The following is a 17259-nucleotide window of genomic DNA, read 5'->3' on the forward strand; positions in this document are numbered from 1 at the left end:
CCCGGCGCGTGCGCGGGGCGGGGCGGCTCCCGGGATGGCGGCGGCGCGGGCGCGGCGCTGAGGCCGGAGCCGCCCGGCCGGGGGGTGCCGGTGAGTGCGGGACCGGGGGGGGGGGCTCCGACCCCATGGCCGAGCCCCAGCAGCACCGGGAGGGTCCCCAAGGGGGGTCCCCATGGGGTCTCCGGGGGGTGGCGGCGGCGCCGCCGCCGCTGCTCGTGCCCGCTGCCGGTGCTCGCCCTTGGGGAGCGGGGAGCGCCGGGGGCGCGCACGGTGGGGGCCGCCCCGGGAGCCGCCGGTGCCGGTTCGCGGGGGCGCGCGTCGGGGTTCGGGCTCCGTGCGCACCGCAGTGCGCTGGGGCTGTCGGCTGCCGGGCGCACGGCTCCTGCGCTTCCTGCAGCAGCGAAACGGGAAAGGGACGGCAGCAGCCGGGAGCTGGCGGCTCGGGGCAGGCGGTCCCGGAGCCCTGCTGGAGGCAGGATGGCCGGGAGGTGTCGGAAATGGCTCCCGGCTCCCAAAAACGCTGTGCGCAGCTTGCCCCGTCCAGCCCGGGACGTGGCTGCCGGCACCGTGCCCGGCCCCGGCTGCTGCAGCCCCCCCAGCCTGCCGGGGATGCTCCCTCGCCGAGCCGGGGGGAGAAGCGATTAAAAAAAAAAAAAAAAAAGCCCCGTCTGCCATTTCCAGGCCGCGTTCCTATGGCAACAGGGCAGCAGAAGAGCAGAAATGAGGCGAGGGAGCTGAAATAAGTGCTGCATGGCCTTCACCCGGCCCTTCGGGGCGATGGCAGCGGGGTCGGGATGTGGCCACCGTCCCTGCCCGTCCTCCTGCCCCGATCCGAACCCATCAGGTCCTCGCGGGCAGGAGGGTGGCCACGGGGCCAGCCCTGTGCTCAGCAGGCTCGCTGTCCCTCGGGGCTGCGGTGCAGAAAGCGGGGGCTTTTTGGGGAGGTGGAACTGGGGGACCACGCGTTCCCCAAGCTGGCCGTGTTCCTGCTCCCCCTGGGCTAGTCGGTCCTGGCTGGCAGAGCGAGCGTTGAGGTCAGGCAGGAGAGCGTCTCTGGAGGTAACCTGATCTGCCCCGGCACCACGGGGTTGCAGGTGAGTTGCGTGGTGTCCTCCTGCAAGGTACACGCGGTGCCTCCCATGGTTGCACGGATCCGCCTGTGCACAGCCCCGCTTCCCAAGGGTGGCCATCCCGCTGGATCGCTGCATCGAGCGGCCCCAGGAGCAAGGCTGGGGCCTGCTGGGGCAGCAGAGCTTGCCTAGGGAGCGCCTTCCAAAAAAAAAAAGGCTTTCCCTTCAGGTTTTGCACGTTCTGAGTTGAAAAAATCATTTCTGGGGATGCTCAGAACCTGGGAAACCATTTTTTTTTTTTTGTGTGTGTTTAAGTCTGTAAGAGCAGCCCTGAGCGCCTTCCTGCTCTTGTTCCGCAGCCAGCAAACGGTTCGGTGTGGGTTTTCTTGGGGCACTTCAAAAAGGGTGGGCAGATTTGATTGGCAATACTGGAGTTTTCCAACGTTGCGTAGCATTGGCGTTACCCAAGAGGTGCTTGACACTTTCTCAGAGAGGTGAGAGCCCCGCTGGGAGCAGCAGCGCCGCGCGGGCACTCGGGAGGTGTCCGAGGGTGCGGCAGGGCGAGCAGCAGGTAGGTCGCTGTCGGATCGCCTGTGAGACAAAGGAGCAATGGCTTTGGTTGCCTCGATTCGTTCCCGATGCCCTTTGAGGAAGTGCAGGAGGAGGTTTTTGTGTTCAGGTGGTTCGTGTGGGCGCGCGGGCGTCCTGTCGTCTGCTTTGCTGCGTGTGGGGCCGGAGGGGTCCCGGCCCTTCCCGTGGCATTTCTGCTACGGTGTCACCTGGGGTGGAGAGGGCCTGGGATGGGCTTCGGTCTGTTTTAACCGAAATCTAGCAGCAGCCACCTTGGCAAAATCCCCTTTGCTGTTCCTCCCCTGCCTGCCGCCTGGGAGGGGGGTGTCTGACGGGCTCCTTCTGGAGCTCTTCTTCTTTTTCTGGGTTACTGCGCAGAGCAGGACAGTCTGGCGCAGATGTTGCTTGCTGCTGCAAGAATCGAACTTCTTTGTATCAAACGGGGAAAAAAGCAGATGGTTTTCTGCTCAGAGCTTGCACCTGGAGTTTGATTCAGGGCTGGACAGAAGTGTGCCAAGCCAGGAGGACACCTGGAGGGCTCGGGGACCTGGCTATGTAGGGCAGGCTGGCCAAATGGATGCTTGTTGCTTTATCCACGGATCCGTGTGGATTTTAACCTGCTCTTGCTGCTGTTCTGATACTCCCAGCTGCTGGCGCTGTGCTTGTGGCATGTTTTTACCCAGCTCTGGCCGGGTGGGTCACTGTCCACCCCCTGGCCTCGTTGGGCTGCTTCGCCTTGTACTCGCAGCTCTCTGCAGAGGCTATGGGCACTATTAATCTCCGGAGGCCCGGCTGTCTGTGGGTGCTTTTGGCCACAGGAAGCAATCACAGTGGCAGCAGCCCGGCCCCACTGCGGCCAGAGGGAGGAGGAGGAGGTGGCTGTCGTCGCGGGGGCAGCCGGGTGAGGCACGGAGCAGCGTGGCCGCCCCTCAGAGCCGGCTTTCCTGTGTCTGCAGGCGATGCTTTTGTGCAGCGTCTGCTGAAAACACAGCCTGCCTGCCTGCCTGCCTTTGCTCGCACGAGTGCAGCAAGCCTCCGAACCCGGGGAGCTGGTGCTGTACCCACCAGAGCTGGAGAACCTGCTGCCGAGCATCTCCCGTGCTATTTCTGGGAGGCAGCGTGTCCTTCTGTGTGCTGCCGGTGCTGCCAGCCCGTGGACCAAGCCGTGAGGCTGGGGCTGGAGCACGGGGCTCCTCGTGGCAGAGGGCACCTCCGAGGTGAAGCTGGGAAGAGGGGACTTGCTGGGCTCAGCCTCCGAGCACAGCAGGGCTGTTGTTTGGCTCAATGGCTCCTTTCCCCCGACTTTGTGGTTTGCGTTTCCCGGCTCCAGTTGCCGAATGTGATGTGATGAAGTGAGTTCAGCTGCCTGGCACAAGACCTTTGAGGTCAGGGATTTGTGAGATGATTGTTTGGCATTTATCCTGAGCTGCTGGCGGGGCCGTGCTACCTCCTGTCTTGTAGACCCAGGGTCAGCCCTGATGCTGGCTGGCTCTGCTCGTGCTGGGGCTGACCCCCTGCACTGGGGTGATGGGGTGAGTGCCAGCACAGCTCAACTCCTGCTGGGGCTGGAGAGTTTCCTCGGGGAACCCCTGCGTGCCCTCGGAGGGATGGCTCAGCTGGAAGCGGGAGGGGGGCTGGTGGGTTCCTCCAGAGAGGGGAACGGCTTGGGTGCAGCACCCTGGGGTGCTGACCTCTCTCCCCTGTGCTTTTCTCAACCTTGCCTCTCCTCTGGGACAAGAGTTTGTTCTGGGCAAGCATTGCTCCCGTTGCACAACCAACACTTCTGCCGCCTCGCGTCGCGGGAGGCGGGGGCGCAGCCTGAAACCTGAACCAAAGGAACGGGCGACAAGTGCCTTCCTGGCCAGCCTCGGGCCGGTCGTGGTGCTGTAATCCTGTGCTCACACCCCTTCACTACAGCTTTTCCCTGCCTGAAGGACCCCTACGAGGGGGTGCAGCTGCCCGAGCGCTGGCTCCCTTTGCACAGCAGCCTTCGGGGTGGCTTTTAGAGCCCTGGGCAGCAGCATGCTCGCCCAGCGCTGCACGTGGGGCTCCTGCCCTGCTCCGTGTGGTGGGTGCAGTGCCCCGGGAGCTCTGTGGGACGTGGCTGCAACACCTCCTGGTGCTCTCAGGCTGGGTTTCCGAGCAGCAGCCTCCCTCGCTGCGTGTCCAGATGCTTGCAGCTGCCTCGAGGCCGTGCGGATGGCTGGGACCAGATAGCACCAGAAACCCAAGGCGCCTCTGGCTCTCGAGGGCTCCTCGTGACCCTTGGGGAGGGAGCACTGTGGTTATTTTCCACTCTTTCGGGGCTGAGCCGGTTGTTGCAACATCGTCCTGGGAGCGGCGATAGCCACCCTCAGCCTTGCTGCCGACGCCTGGGATGTTTCCTGGTCTCCTCACACCATCATCATCGTCAGCTCCTGGCGCTCCTTGTGGCAAAATGAAACCCTGCTGCCCTGGGGGGGCTCAGCAACCTCTGCCCCACCACGCAAGCTCCTGGGCCTTGGCGGTGGGGAGCTGCCGGGGTCTGCGAGGGCACCGTGCTCACTGCTCTCTCCTCTTCCTCAGAGTCCTGCGAAGCGGCGGCGGTCCCCGTCCGATGGGAGGATGGTTGTTCTCAGGCAGTTTGGGCTGCTCCTCTGGAAGAACTACATCCTGCAGGTAGGCCGGCACGGCGCTCCTGGGGGGACACTGCCTTTGGCACTGCCAGACTTGGTTACATCAGAGCTTTTCCTGGCGTCCCGGTTCTTGTGTTTCTGTGTCAGGGCAGGCGGGCAGGGATCAGCGCCTCTCTGCCTCTGTCCCCATCCCCTTGTGCCCGCACTTCCCCATTTCCCTCGCTTCTGAAATCAGGCAGAGTTCAGCTTCCTTGCTCGTGGACACGATAACCCCCGTGCCCTCCTGTGCGGCGTGGCTTTTCTGAGCTATCTCCTTACACAAATCCTTAAAGGATTTGGCAGGTCCTGAGCAGTGTCTGTAAACCGCCACCCAGATGGTTTTACCCCATTACTCTCTGCTGCCCTCAGAAGCAGCTTTTAGGGGTGCGTGGGCTGCCTTAAACCACCGCTGTCCTGGCACCTGCTCCCAGCCCAGCTCTGTGCGTGGCAGCCCGCTAATTATGAGGGATTTAGGGAGCCTGGAGCTCGCTGCTCATCCTGCTGCCAGCCTTGCCCAGCAGAGTGGCAGCAGGAAGGGGCTGCAGCCCCCTGGAGCAGCGTGGCCGTGCCTCTCACCAGGCCTGGGCAGCACGGGAGGAGGAAGCAGCAGGCTGGGCAGCTTCAGTCCCCATTTTGCACATCAGCACTTGGGTAAAAGTAAAAAGGGGGCAGAGGGAGCTGGGCTGCTGCCTCGGTGCTAGGAGCAGGGCCAGCTTGCAGCATCCCACCAGGAGCATCCCCTCCCAGCACAGGGAGGGGAACACACCTCCACATGGAGCTGGGTGTTGGGGTGGGGGCACACGGCTTGCCCCGGGCTGGCAGCAGCAGCTGTTTGTGGTGCTGGCTGTGGATGGGTGTCCGTGGTGCCTCTGAAACACGTCAGCGTGAACGACTTCCGCGGTAGCAAAAGCTCGTGCTGGTAAATGCGCATCAGCCGCCAAGTTCACGGAGCCAGGCAGACCTTCTGGAGAAAGTCCAAGGGACTATTAGAGGGTTAATATGGTAGTAAATCTGCAGGAGGCAGCTGGTCTGCGAGAGCTGCATTATAAAACCATCAGACAACTGCAACACTCGCTTCTACGAGCGTCGCCTTTGGAACGCTCCTTTTCCCTGCCAGCCCAGAGCCTCCGCATCCCTCCTGCGATGCCAGGGCTGACTCCGTGCTCCTTGCTCTGACAGGCTGCCCAACTTGCTCCTTTTTCCCCTCCCGTCTGAAAAACAAATCCTTCCTCCAGTCTGCAGAGAGCCTGGGAGGTTATAACTTGCTGGGCAGCGCCGCTCAGGGGCTGATGGTTGTGGGTCTGAAGGAGCTGCTGCAGAGCACGGGGCTGGAGCAGCGGGCAGCGCAGGCAGGGCTGCACCCAAAACGCCCCACGGTGCCGCGGATCTCACCGGGGCTTGCTGGGCCTGGGTGCGTGCAGAGAAATCTCAGGAGCCGTGGCTGCAGCGATCGAGGTCGGGCGAGATGGGTTTGCCCTGCCTGTGGGCAGCTCGGGCTGCAGGAGGAGGCGCTCCTTGCCCCCGCGCCGCAAACCATCCTGCACGAGGCTGGGCGCCTGCCAGCAGAAATGGAGGAGCCCCATTCTAAATGCTAATTAATGCCCAGGCTGAGCACGTGCTTGCTGGCAGTTCGTTTTTGAAGTCTTGCGAGGAAGCCCCGGGGGAGAACTGAGGGGCTGGAGGGTGGTGCTCGGGCTGCCTGGGACGCGTGCTGAGCTCAGGCTGACTCTAAAGGCACGCGGCTCAGAGCCGGACGGAGGTTAGGGAAGGGGACAGGAACCGCCGTGGCTGGGAAGTCCTGGGAGCTGTGGGAACCTCCTCGGTGCAGCCATCAGAGCCCGCTTGGCCTCGTGGTTAACTTGGCTGCTTCCTCCGTTGTGGCCAGCTGCAGGAAAGCCCCGGCTGCGAAACCTGCGCGGCTGCAGGCGCTGCGAGGAGCGCTTCGGGCACCCGGTGTTTGCGCGCCCCGGTCGTCGTTGCTGCACTCGCTCTGCTTCCAGTGTTAACATCTCGGTGTGGTTTTTGTTCTCCCCTCCCCTTGGCCTCGCTGCAGAAACGGCAGATTTTGGTAACGATCATCGAAATCTGCCTCCCGCTGCTGTTTGCTGCCATCCTGATCGCGCTTCGGCATCGGGTGCACTCCATCAGCCACCCCAACGCCACCATCTACCCCGCCGAGTCCGTGGATGACCTGCCGGGCTTCTTCTACCGCCGGCACCCGAGCAACCCCTGGGAGCTGGCGTATGTCCCCTCCAACAGCAGCGCCGTCAGGAGCATCGCTGAGGCGGTGGAGAGAGCTTTACCCATCAGCATCCGAGGTGAGAGGGGCCAGGCCACAGCTCGTGCGTGGTCACGGCTCCATCCTGCACCGCCGCGGTGGCGTGGACGGGGTGCGATGTCCTCGGCTTCATGGGTGCCGGGGCAGCGCCTGTGCTCTGACGGCCGGGGTGAGGAGGTCTCCCAGAACAGCCCTCTGCTCAGCAGCCTGGTCTTACAGGGAACGGGTAAAGCAAATGAGGTTGGAAAAAGGGCATCCAGCTGGACGAATTTAGGCTTTGTCAGTCTGCCTTCCACCCTGGGACCAGAAATTCTCAGACAAACTTCTATTCGGTTAAATACCCACGCTCGGTTCCAAGGATGCCTCGATTTTGTCAGAACATCAAGGCAACGGTTTTCCTGTGTAAAGCTGCAGGGTTTAGTTCTGATTTTTGTCACATCTTGTTGCAGTTTCTATCTAGAAAAATACTGGCTTAAAATAGTTGAAGAAAACTGGCTGTCGCTTCCCTAAAGCTGAGCATTTTGGAAATCTCCTTGCACAGAAAATCTTAGCACTTCGTGTTTCAAACTGAAAATAACGTTAGGTTTTCCTGTGCAAGGAGATCTAACTTCTGCTTCCTGAGTACCAGCAGCTCATGGCCCGGCTTTCCTCCCTGCAGCTCAGGGCTTCGCCTCAGAGAGGGAGTTCGAGGAGTACGTCAGGGTGGACAACCGCTCGGGCAGCGTGCTGGCTGCTGTCGTCTTCAAGCACCGCTTCAACCACAGCACGGCCCCACTGCCCCTCCAGGTGAGTGCTGCGGGACCACAGGGACAGCGGGGCTGGATGCAGCCCCCGGCACCTTGCAGCAGCTGCTCCTGGGACGGGTCCCAAAATTACCCCTTTGTGGTCGGTGCGTGACGTGGTCGTCCTCCCTGCAGGTGGACTATGAGCTGCGCTTCAAGTACAGCCCCAGGAACGCCCCGCGGAGCGAGCAGACGGGCCTGAACCCCAACCTGGACCGTGACTGGCACACCAGCTACCTCTTCCCACTCTTCCAGCTGCCCGGCCCCCGAGAGGCCAAGTTTGCGGATGGGGGAACGCCAGGTGAGGCCGCCGGCAGGTCTGCACTGCTCTGCCAGGCGAGGAGATGGGCGTGTGGATGTTCTTCTTTTCTATTTTTAAATGGGTTACTGGAAAATATATTTCAGGGTCCAAACTATCTAGGATTTATCGTGCTATTTAAATGGTTAAAATAGAGCAATACTGTGGTTTGAGCGCGGGTTTTTAATGAAAGCCAGACCACAGCCTGAGCAGGAGGCAGCGGCCACGTTGCTGGAACTGGCACCAGTTTCAAACCAGCCCAGCTCTTGATTTTGGGAGCTTCCTTTCTGGCTGTGAAAGGGATATTTCCCCCAGCCTGGTGTCTTCTTCCTCCTGATTTCATGGCGACATCAAGCAAAAGACTGAAGGACTGAGAAGGCAGGCAGACTGTTCTTGCTCACAGAGTGTAATGAAAACCAAGCACAAGAGAACAATACCTGCTAGTTCAAATATCTTGCGGGACAGGGTGACCAGAAGCTGGGATCAGTTCTCTCACTACAGTGTTTGTTTAGCAACTTAGTTAATATATAACATCGACTAATCTCATATTCTCACCTTTTCCTTACCTGTCTAGCACGTTTTAAGCAGCCAGCTTTCAAAATGCTCGCTTGGGGCATTCTGAACAGAATCTGAGTCTCAATTTCAGTAATGTGGCAGAAATCCCAAGTGACAATAGAACAGTTAAAAAACAAAAATAAATCTTTCACTATTTTCTAACGCACAAAATTTTTAAACCAAATGTGTCCGTAATGGGATATATTCTTCCTCACCAAAACATACTGTAGTTTCCCATGTTCTTGGTTTACCAAAAAAAACAAACAAACACCACAAATAAACTCTGCTCGGTGGCATTGTTGATGGTTAACGATGACCGAGAATCTTAGACAAATAAAAACGTGGGCAGAAAAAGGATTGCAGGTTATTTTGAGGATCTCTGCTAGCTGCTTTTAAATTATGATTGCTAAAGATTTAAATTCCTCTGATTTAAATCTTTCCCAGCATCTGCTGGAATGATAGAGAGTGTTTTCATAGTAACGTTTCCTTCTGTTTTGAGTTCTTTTTATGTTTCCTGCTCTTCCCAAGAAATCCCTCCTTCTGTAAAGGCTGCTTCTCTTCCAAAGGCGCCGTGCTCTTCTCTACTTCCTGGAGAGCACGCGCCCATCCCTACTTTATGGTGTTGTTGCCGTGCAGGTTATATCCGAGAAGGTTTCCTGGCAGTGCAGCATGCTGTGGACAGGGCCATCATGCAGTACCATGCCAACGCCAGCGCCGCCAGCCTGCTGGAGAACATCACGGTGGTGGTGCAGCGCTTCCCCTACCCGCCCTACGTCAACGACCTCTTCGTCCTCGCCATCCAGAACCAGCTTCCCCTGCTGCTCATGCTCAGCTTCACCTACACCTCGCTCAACATCGTCCGCGCCGTTGTGCACGAGAAGGAGAAGAAGCTGAAGGTAATGCAAGGGTCTGTAGGCATCCAGACAGGCCTTGAATATCTCCAGAGAAGGAGACCCCACAGCCTCCCTGGGCAGCCTGTCCCAGTGCTCCGTCACCCTCACTGTGAAGAAGTCCTTCCACGTGTTGGTGTGGAACTGCCTGTGATCTATCTTGTGGCCATTACCCCTTGTCCTGTCCCCACAAACCACTGAAAAGAGGTTGGCCAAATCCCTCTGTCTCCCACACTTAAGGGATTTATAACCATTGATGAGATCCCCTCTCAGTCTTCTCTTCTCAAGGCTGACCAGACCCAGGTCTCTCAGCCTTTCTTCATAGGGTAGATGCTCCAGGCCCCATATCATCTTTGTGGCCCTCTGCTGGACTCTGTCCAGGAGATCCCTGTCCTTTTTTTAGCGGGGAGCCCAGAACTGGACACAGCACTCCAGGTTAAATCCCCGCTGGGTTCAGAGCCAGCACACAGGAGTCAGGGAGGCTCGATGGCAGCGGGATTAGCAAGGCACTGCGAGGAATGTCGCTAATCCTGCTGCTGGGACGCGGCTCTGCGCTCCGCTTCCCTTGCTGTGAGGGTGCTCGGAGGGGCAGCCCACAGAGAGGCAGCTCTCATGGGCGCAGGAGATCAGCGTGTGGGAAACGGGACTTTTGTCTTTCCAATTTGGAACCCCGTGTTTCCCTGCTGTGGTGTGTGGGCAGGGGGGAGCTCGGCCAACAGCTCCTGTGGGGCACCCGGGGCTGCCACCTCCCTCGACAGTGCTGGGGGGCAGAGGGGTCTCCACCTCTCCACCTCCCCTTGCCGTGGCCCTGTTCCCCTGCCCGGGAAGTGTGGCAGCAGCCCCGGGTGACGGCGTGACCTCCCTGCAGGAGTACATGCACATGATGGGGCTCAGCAACTGGTTGCACTGGAGCGCCTGGTTCCTCATGTTCTTCCTCTTCCTCCTGGTGTCCGTGTTCTTCGTCACCGTGCTCTTCTGTGTCAAGGTGAGTGTCTGCCCTCGGGCCAGAAGCTCTGTGGTGCCGGGGCACGAGGGTGACAGGGCTCCTCTGCCGCGGGCTGGGCTGTCCCGGTGACCTGGGACTCGTCCCCGTGTGTCACAGAGGCTGGAGTTGGCCTTCTGCTGAGCTGCGTGGGCAGAGCTGGAGCTCTGTGGGTGAATGCACGTGGAGGGCACCCAGGAGCCTGTTTCAGTTGCTCCCAGCTTCGGGATGTTGCATCCACAGCCCCATAGCTGCCTCTCACGGCAGCAGTGAGCTGCCCAGGAGGCTGGGTGGGAGCTCTGCGGGCGCAGGCACTGTCCAGGCAGGGCCACCCCACCGCTCAGGGCTGCGTCCTTGGCACCTCGAGCTCTCCTCTCCTCACGTCTGCGCTGCAAGAAGCAGGAGGTGGCTGTCTGGATGCAGAGCAAGGCATCCCCTGCCTTGTAGACCCTGCATCACACAAGGACAGCCCAGTTTCCTTCCTCTGGACTGCTCTGGGAGGGTCTGGGTGTCTCCACCTGCCTCTGTTTGCCTTTACCCCACGGAGGACACCAGGCTCGCAGTGCCAGCCCCACGCCTGACCCCGTTTTCTCGGCAGGTGAGCGAACAAGGAGCGGTGCTTACCAACAGTGACCCCACGCTGGTGTTCACCTTCCTCGCCATCTTCTCCATCTCCTCCATCTCCTTCAACTTCATGGTGAGCACCTTCTTCTCGAGAGGTGAGTTCCTCCCCGCCCGCCTCCTCGCAGGGCTGGGTGGGTCGGCATGCAATGCCAGGGGGGTTGTGCTGTAAGACCTTCAATTAATTTTGGTTGGGAGGGAGTTCTGGAGGTCATCAGTGCGTGCTAAGCAGGGCCAGCTCCAGAGTTACATGAGGTCGCATGGGGCTGCGTGTAGAATAACTTGTTTTGATATGTGGAGGGAGGTTCTTTCCTCTGTTTTTTGGCTGCGTTTTCCACACCGTGCATTGGAAGTGTACACTGGCACTTCCCAAACCAGATGGGCTCATGTGTTAGGGCCTCGTCCAGCTGCTGCAGCCCCGGCATGCACTGGGTTGGGCAACTCATCATCCTGCCTCCCTTGTACAAAAGGTCTCAATCTCTGGATGGAAAGCTGGTGAGAAGTTGGTTGATGTTTTCCCTCCCTCTTTTCTCTGTGCTCGCAGCAAATGTTGCGGCTGCTGCCGGTGGCTTCCTGTACTTCTTCTCCTACATCCCCTACTTCTTCATCTCGCCTCGCTACGACCTCATGTCCCACAGCCAGAAGCTGGCGTCCTGCCTTATCTCCAACGTGGCCATGGCCATGGGGGCACAGCTCATCGGCATGTTTGAAGGAAAAGGTGAGCACGTCCTTCGGTGCGTCAGAGCTTCCTGCGGTGGGTCAGGACGGGCTGGCAGGTGGTTTGAGGGGCAGAAAGAAGTCAGGGAGAGGCTGTATGAGAGCAGGACGGGTACTTTCTGGATGCTCCACAGCTCTTGTCAGAACCAGGGCTCTGCCCTCTCCAAACCCATGCATCTGGCAGTCACCAAATGGAGTGTCTGCTCTGCACAGTGCTGTCGCATGCTGCTTTGGTGGCAAAGTTAATTCTGCTCCAAGGGATGGGAACTTACTGTGTTTCCTCTCCATTTTTTAATTTCTACATTAGTAAGAATCCTCTGTTGGTTCCAGCAGAGGAAGCATTTTTGCAAAGTGGTGGGACTAAAAGGAGGCTGCAGGGATGGAAGGGCAGTGGCCGGAGAGGAGATGGTTTCTTCTCAGGGCAGTTATGGAGAATGTGATAGAAGTTGGTGATGTGTGCAAGGGACAGGGTGGGAGCCTCCAGGTTTAGTATGCTTCTGCTACGTCTTTATGTATTTGAAATGGAGGTTGTCGGGCTGTGCATGTGCTTCTCGTTATAGAGCACTGAATTAGGGTCGGGGGTGCTATCTTGCAGCCCTGGGAACACTTGCTGCTCCCCTCCGTCCTTCTGGGGGTGAGCAGTGCCCTGGGCAGGGGTGAGCAGTGCCCTGTGTCACTGCAGGGACTGGCATTCAGTGGAGGGACCTCATGAAGCCCATCAGCGTGGACGACAACTTCACCTTGGCACAAGTCCTGGGGATGCTGCTCCTGGACTCGGTGCTCTATGGCCTGGTGGCCTGGTACGTGGAGGCTGTCTTCCCGGGGGAGTACGGTGTGCCGCAGCCCTGGTACTTCTTCCTGACGGTGAGCACTGCCTGCACACCCTTTCCACCCTTTCCAGTAGGATTTACAGGCATTACTCAGCGATGTTTTCTGGTTTGGCGTTGTGCAGCAGGTCAGACTAAAGCAAAATGGTGGCACCACCAGCTTCCAAAACTGGGGGGCCTGCAGTGCATCTGCGGTCAAGGGTGATGCTGCCAGATTTTTGTCTATGACCTGCAAAACATAGTTCTTCTTGTCTTTCAATCTTTGTCCCAACACTTCTTGGCACACACGTTGTTGCTAACCATGTCTCCATGCCCCAAGCAAAGGCATTAGAGAGAAGACCCAGGTGAGGGTCAGCAAACACAGTCGCTTGAGACCGCCCTGAGCAGCAAGGTGCAGCGGGGTCTGTCCCGTGCTGTCACCGCTGGCCTGGGGAGGCTGTAGCTGCAGGGCCAGCCAGTTGTCACCCGTCGGCTCTGCTGCACTCACTGCCAGGTCTGATGTCACCCCAGCCTGTCCCCGTGGTGGTCACTGCAGCTCAGCTGCTTGCTGAGAATTGCCTAAGCTGCACTGAGACATCGCTTGTGATTGCATGAATGTTGGGAGGCTTTTCCTCCTCCCCTCTAAATCCCCTTATCCCAGCATAATTGCACTCGAGCATCTGACTTCCTCTTGAAGCTAGACCCACGCAAAGCTCTTGGTGGAGTGGAGATGCGGGTGTTGGGATGGTGATTTGGGGCAGAAGGCAGTAGTACCCCAGGGCAGCCCTGTGCTGGGCACCTTGGTGTGCTGGCACTCAGATGCCCTAGGCCCGGGAGTTGCTGACTTGCTATTTACACAGGGTTTTAAGGTCCTGGACATTTAATTCCTAGAGAAGCAGGTCAAAAAGGGTGTAACTGCAGCAAGTGCATCCCAGGCCTTTTCCATTTAGAGCATACAGGGTTTTGGGGGCTGATTGTCTCTCTGCCTTCTCCTGTCAGCCCTCATACTGGTGTGGGCGCCCCAGGACGGTTGTGGGAAAAGAGAAAGAGGAGGAGGAGGACCCTGAGAAAGCCCTGAAGAGCCAGTACATCGAGGAGGAGCCTTCTGACCTCGTGTCAGGAATCAAAATAAAGCACCTTTCCAAGGTACTGCCTGCCCAGCGCCAGTTCTGGTCCCGTGCTCTCCCTTCCCCCGTGCTGTCTCGGCGTTCGAGCAGTCCCCGGCCATGCAGTTCCTGCAAGGAGCAGCCAGGTGTGGTGGCCGACAAGAGCACAGCTCAGGCCTTTTCCCACAACCATTTGTCAAGCGATCTCACAGCACCCTGAGCTCACGGGGTGCCTTGATCCCTGCTCTGGAAGGGCAGTAGGCATGGCCTGCGTGGTGGTCCAGGCAGAGCAGCCCCATTCTTCCAGCACAGCAGGCCTGCAGGGCTCTCTGTCCTGGTCCCCCCGGGCTGAGCTGTGCTTGCCCATGCAGCAGCAGTGCCTGTTGCACCTGGTGCTTGGTTTTCTGAAAGCTCCCACCTCTGGGGAGGTTCCCCATCACTTACTGCCCTCTTCACCCAGGGGTCTTCAACCCCACGTGAGCGTGACAGGCTTGGGCTGCCTGGAGGGCGCAGGCCTGACAGCACTCGGCGTGAGTGCAGCATCAGCTCAGTAACGTGATCTCTGCAGGTCTTCAGAGTGGGAAACAAGGTGAAGGAGGCAGTCAAGGACTTAACGGTGAACATGTACGAAGGGCAGATCACCGTTCTGTTGGGACACAATGGGGCTGGGAAGACCACCACTCTGTCCATGCTCACAGGTAGGGGCTGTGTCCAGCCTGCGGGCTTGCTGGGCAGGGCTGGGTGGGGTCCTCTCTGTGCTTCCTCTCTGAGCCTGGAGAGGGTTTTGCCCTTCCTCAGAGCACCTTGGGTTTGCTGAGCTGTTAGCTGGGGATGGCAGGGTGTTGGGACGCACATCAGTGCCTGGGGGAGATGGAGGGAGCCTGGGGGATCGGCCTGAGGGTGTCCTCTGGAGGGAAAGGTGCCTGGAGCAGATCGCAGCCGGCACTGCAAGGAGAAAGGCTCGCTGTAGGATGGGTCGCTGTGGGCTTCCTGCACACACAGCAGCACCAATTTTGCCTGTGGTAGCCTCTCGGCCTCCCTTGTGGGTGGGAGGGAAGAGCTCCGTGCCCCAGCCTCAGTGGGTGCCAGCTGGGCAGCGCCTGGGGGGGCTCGTGGCCACGGCAGGGCCCTGCCCTTTCCTCCAGCTCAGCCATGCAGGCTCAGCACAGGTCTGCTGCTGTTCCTCGCAGGTCTGTACTCCCCGACGAGCGGGCAGGCGTACATCAACGGCTACGAGATCTCGCAGGACATGGTGCTGATCCGCCGCAGCCTGGGGCTGTGTCCCCAGCACGACATGCTCTTCGACAACATGACGGTGGAGGAGCACCTCCACTTCTACGCGGGGGTGAGCCTGGTGCTGGGGCAGCCTGGGGCTCGTGGTGCAGCACTGCACGCTGCTCGTGGGGCTGTCAGCGGGCAGGCGAGGCCCTGGGTGTGGAGCAGGGGCTGTGATGGGGCTTAGCAGCTGGTTGCTGGTGAGGTGGGAAGGGTCTTTGTCAGGGACGCTTGCCCCTGCAGGTGTACCTAGCCCTCTTTCCCCTTGTCTGGCAGCTGAAGGGATTCCCAGCATCCAAGTGCCCTGAGGAGATCAACCACGTCCTGCGGATCCTGAACCTGGAGGACAAACGCCACTCGCTGACCAAGGCGCTCTCCGGAGGCATGAAGAGAAAGCTCTCCATCGGCATCGCCCTCATCGGGGACTCCAAGGCAAGCATCCGTGGTGGGGCTCGCTTTGAGCCTTTCTCCCCAGGGCTTTTTCTGCAGCTCTGAGGTTGTCCCTCACTTGTTGTTTGTTACTGGAGATGCAGGGGCAGTGAGGAGGTGGAAGCACTGCCACGAAGGGAAGCAGCTCTGAGACTGATGTCCTGAGGCTGCAGTGCAGCTCTGCTGCCTGGGAACTCCCCCAGACAAGCCCACTGCATGGACATTGGGGGCTCAAGGCTCATGGGTCCCAGGTTTACCCCTTCCAGCACTGCTGTGCCTCTCCCAGAACCATTTTGACCAGCGCCCATCTCCCATGCACAGGTGGTGATGCTGGATGAGCCGACATCGGGGATGGACCCAGCCTCTCGCCGAGCCACCTGGGACCTCCTCCAGCAGCAGAGGAGCAACCGCACCATCCTGCTCACCACCCACTTCATGGACGAGGCTGACCTGCTGGGGGACCGCATCGCTATCATGGCCAAGGGCGAGCTGCAGTGCTGCGGCTCCTCGCTCTTCCTCAAACGTAAATACGGTAAGGAAGGAGCAGGCAGGCTCTGCTGGAGTGTTTGTCCTCTTTCTGCCTCCCCGTCACGCTGTTACGCCTTTCCTGAGGCCCATACCCTGCTTATTTCTCACAGCTAGTCGCTCAGAGGTGGCTGGTGCTGTGAAAGCTTTGCTCCTTGGCTGGCCTTCAGCCCTTCTCGCTGGCTTTTGCATTGTGACCACAGCCCACGCAAAGCCAGCAAGGCCCTGCGGTGCCTTGGCAGCCTCCTTGGCAGCCCCTCTCTGTGCTCCAGCACTGAAGGGCCAGGTCTGGCTTACCCTCTTTTTTCCCCTCTTCCCAGGGGCAGGATACCACATGGTGATGGTGAAAGAGCCTTACTGTAACCTGGGGGAGATCTCCCGCCTCATCTGTCAGTACGTGCCCAACGCCACCATGGAGAGCAACGCCGGGGCAGAGCTGTCCTTCATCCTACCCAAAGAGAGCACCCACAGGTAATGGTGCCACCTCCTGCTCTCCCTCCCCAAGCGGGTCCCCTGTCCCCATGCACTGGGGGATCTCTGCTCTCTGCATCTCCTGGGAAGCCGCAGGTGTGCGTGAGCCCGTGGCTGCAGTGCTGGTCCTGGGAAGTCGAGTCGGGTTCCTCTTCTCACTGCAGTCCCCCCCTGTGTCTGCTGGCACGTCACTCTCCTGCCACCGTGCCTGTCATGCAGAAACTGCCTGGGCAGGGTGTGGGAGGCTGGGGGCATTGGTTTCTCTGGATGGGGCAATGGCATGAGGGTGGATGAGGCTGCCTGTGACAAGGGAGAACAGCAGAAGACGGAGACCAGATGCTGTTCCTGGGGATAGAAGGACACCCAGTGCTGCAGGCAGCCCTGAAGCTGGCTGCAGGACTCAAACCATCACTTTGAGTTCTCTCATCCTCTTCGCACCTGTGGCTGTGCTGAAATCCAAGCCCCAGGGTGTGCCTTTGGATGGGTGCTGCACTGCACGGCTTTGTCTGCCATCTGTGAAACCACATCCCGGTGCCCCCAAGCAGGGGGATCTGCCCGCTGGAGCTGGCTTTTGGCTGCAGCAGAAGGGATGAGCAGCAGAGCCTGACACCTCGCTTGTCCTTCCAGGTTTGAGGCCCTGTTCACGGAGCTGGAGCAGAAGCGTGAGGAGCTGGGCATCGCAAGCTACGGTGCCTCGGTCACCACCATGGAGGAAGTCTTCCTGAGGTAGGGGGACAGGGAGCTGGGCTGTGGTCCAGCTGGTGGGAAGAGCAGCCTGTGGGGGCACGAGCTGGGTCCTCCATCGTGAGCTGAGTCCCCCCCCAAGAGTGGTGGTCAGGGACCCTTTGGGGCTGGCTGCGCAATCCGTGTGCCTTAGTCATGTCCTGCAAGAGTTTTCCAGAGGGTAATGGGACTGGGACCATGCAGCGTGTGGGCAGGGGTGGCCTGGGCTCTGTGAGCAGCACTGGGACAGTCCCAACAGCCATCTTGTGGCACAGCCCCCATGGGCATCAGCAGCAGTGGTGTCCAGCACAGCCCCACAGCTCTCTGGGCTGGAAACAGCAAGTCCAAGTGTAGGTGTGAAGTCCCACTAAGTCATGTTTTTACTTTTTCCCTGCAAAAACAAACATTTGATTTTTAATGGATTAGGAAAACAATCAAATAAACAAACAAACAAAAAAAAAACAGTTGCAACTGTGGAAGAAGCTTCATACGGACAGCACCTTTCTG

The 17259-nt window shown here is 59.3% G+C and overlaps 1 protein-coding gene across 1 annotated transcript in view; it reads left to right on the forward strand.

Moving 5' to 3' along the window:
• ABCA3 (ATP binding cassette subfamily A member 3) overlaps positions 1-17259 on the forward strand; it is a 27951-nt gene continuing 10692 nt past the window's right edge. The window contains exons 1-17 of the mRNA XM_084536310.1: positions 1-90; positions 4206-4298; positions 6348-6612; positions 7231-7358; positions 7490-7655; positions 8844-9103; positions 9966-10082; positions 10678-10798; positions 11245-11418; positions 12100-12281; positions 13223-13369; positions 13898-14027; positions 14520-14674; positions 14881-15036; positions 15355-15565; positions 15879-16029; positions 16657-16755. Coding sequence (XP_084392436.1) covers positions 4245-4298; positions 6348-6612; positions 7231-7358; positions 7490-7655; positions 8844-9103; positions 9966-10082; positions 10678-10798; positions 11245-11418; positions 12100-12281; positions 13223-13369; positions 13898-14027; positions 14520-14674; positions 14881-15036; positions 15355-15565; positions 15879-16029; positions 16657-16755 — 2516 coding nt within the window. The 5' untranslated portion in view covers positions 1-90; positions 4206-4244. The remainder of the gene's footprint in view (positions 91-4205; positions 4299-6347; positions 6613-7230; positions 7359-7489; positions 7656-8843; positions 9104-9965; positions 10083-10677; positions 10799-11244; positions 11419-12099; positions 12282-13222; positions 13370-13897; positions 14028-14519; positions 14675-14880; positions 15037-15354; positions 15566-15878; positions 16030-16656; positions 16756-17259) is intronic.

Source organism: Aythya ferina (assembly GCF_964211825.1).
Source record: "Aythya ferina genome assembly, chromosome: 15".
In the NCBI taxonomy this organism is placed as follows: Eukaryota; Metazoa; Chordata; class Aves; order Anseriformes; family Anatidae; genus Aythya; species Aythya ferina.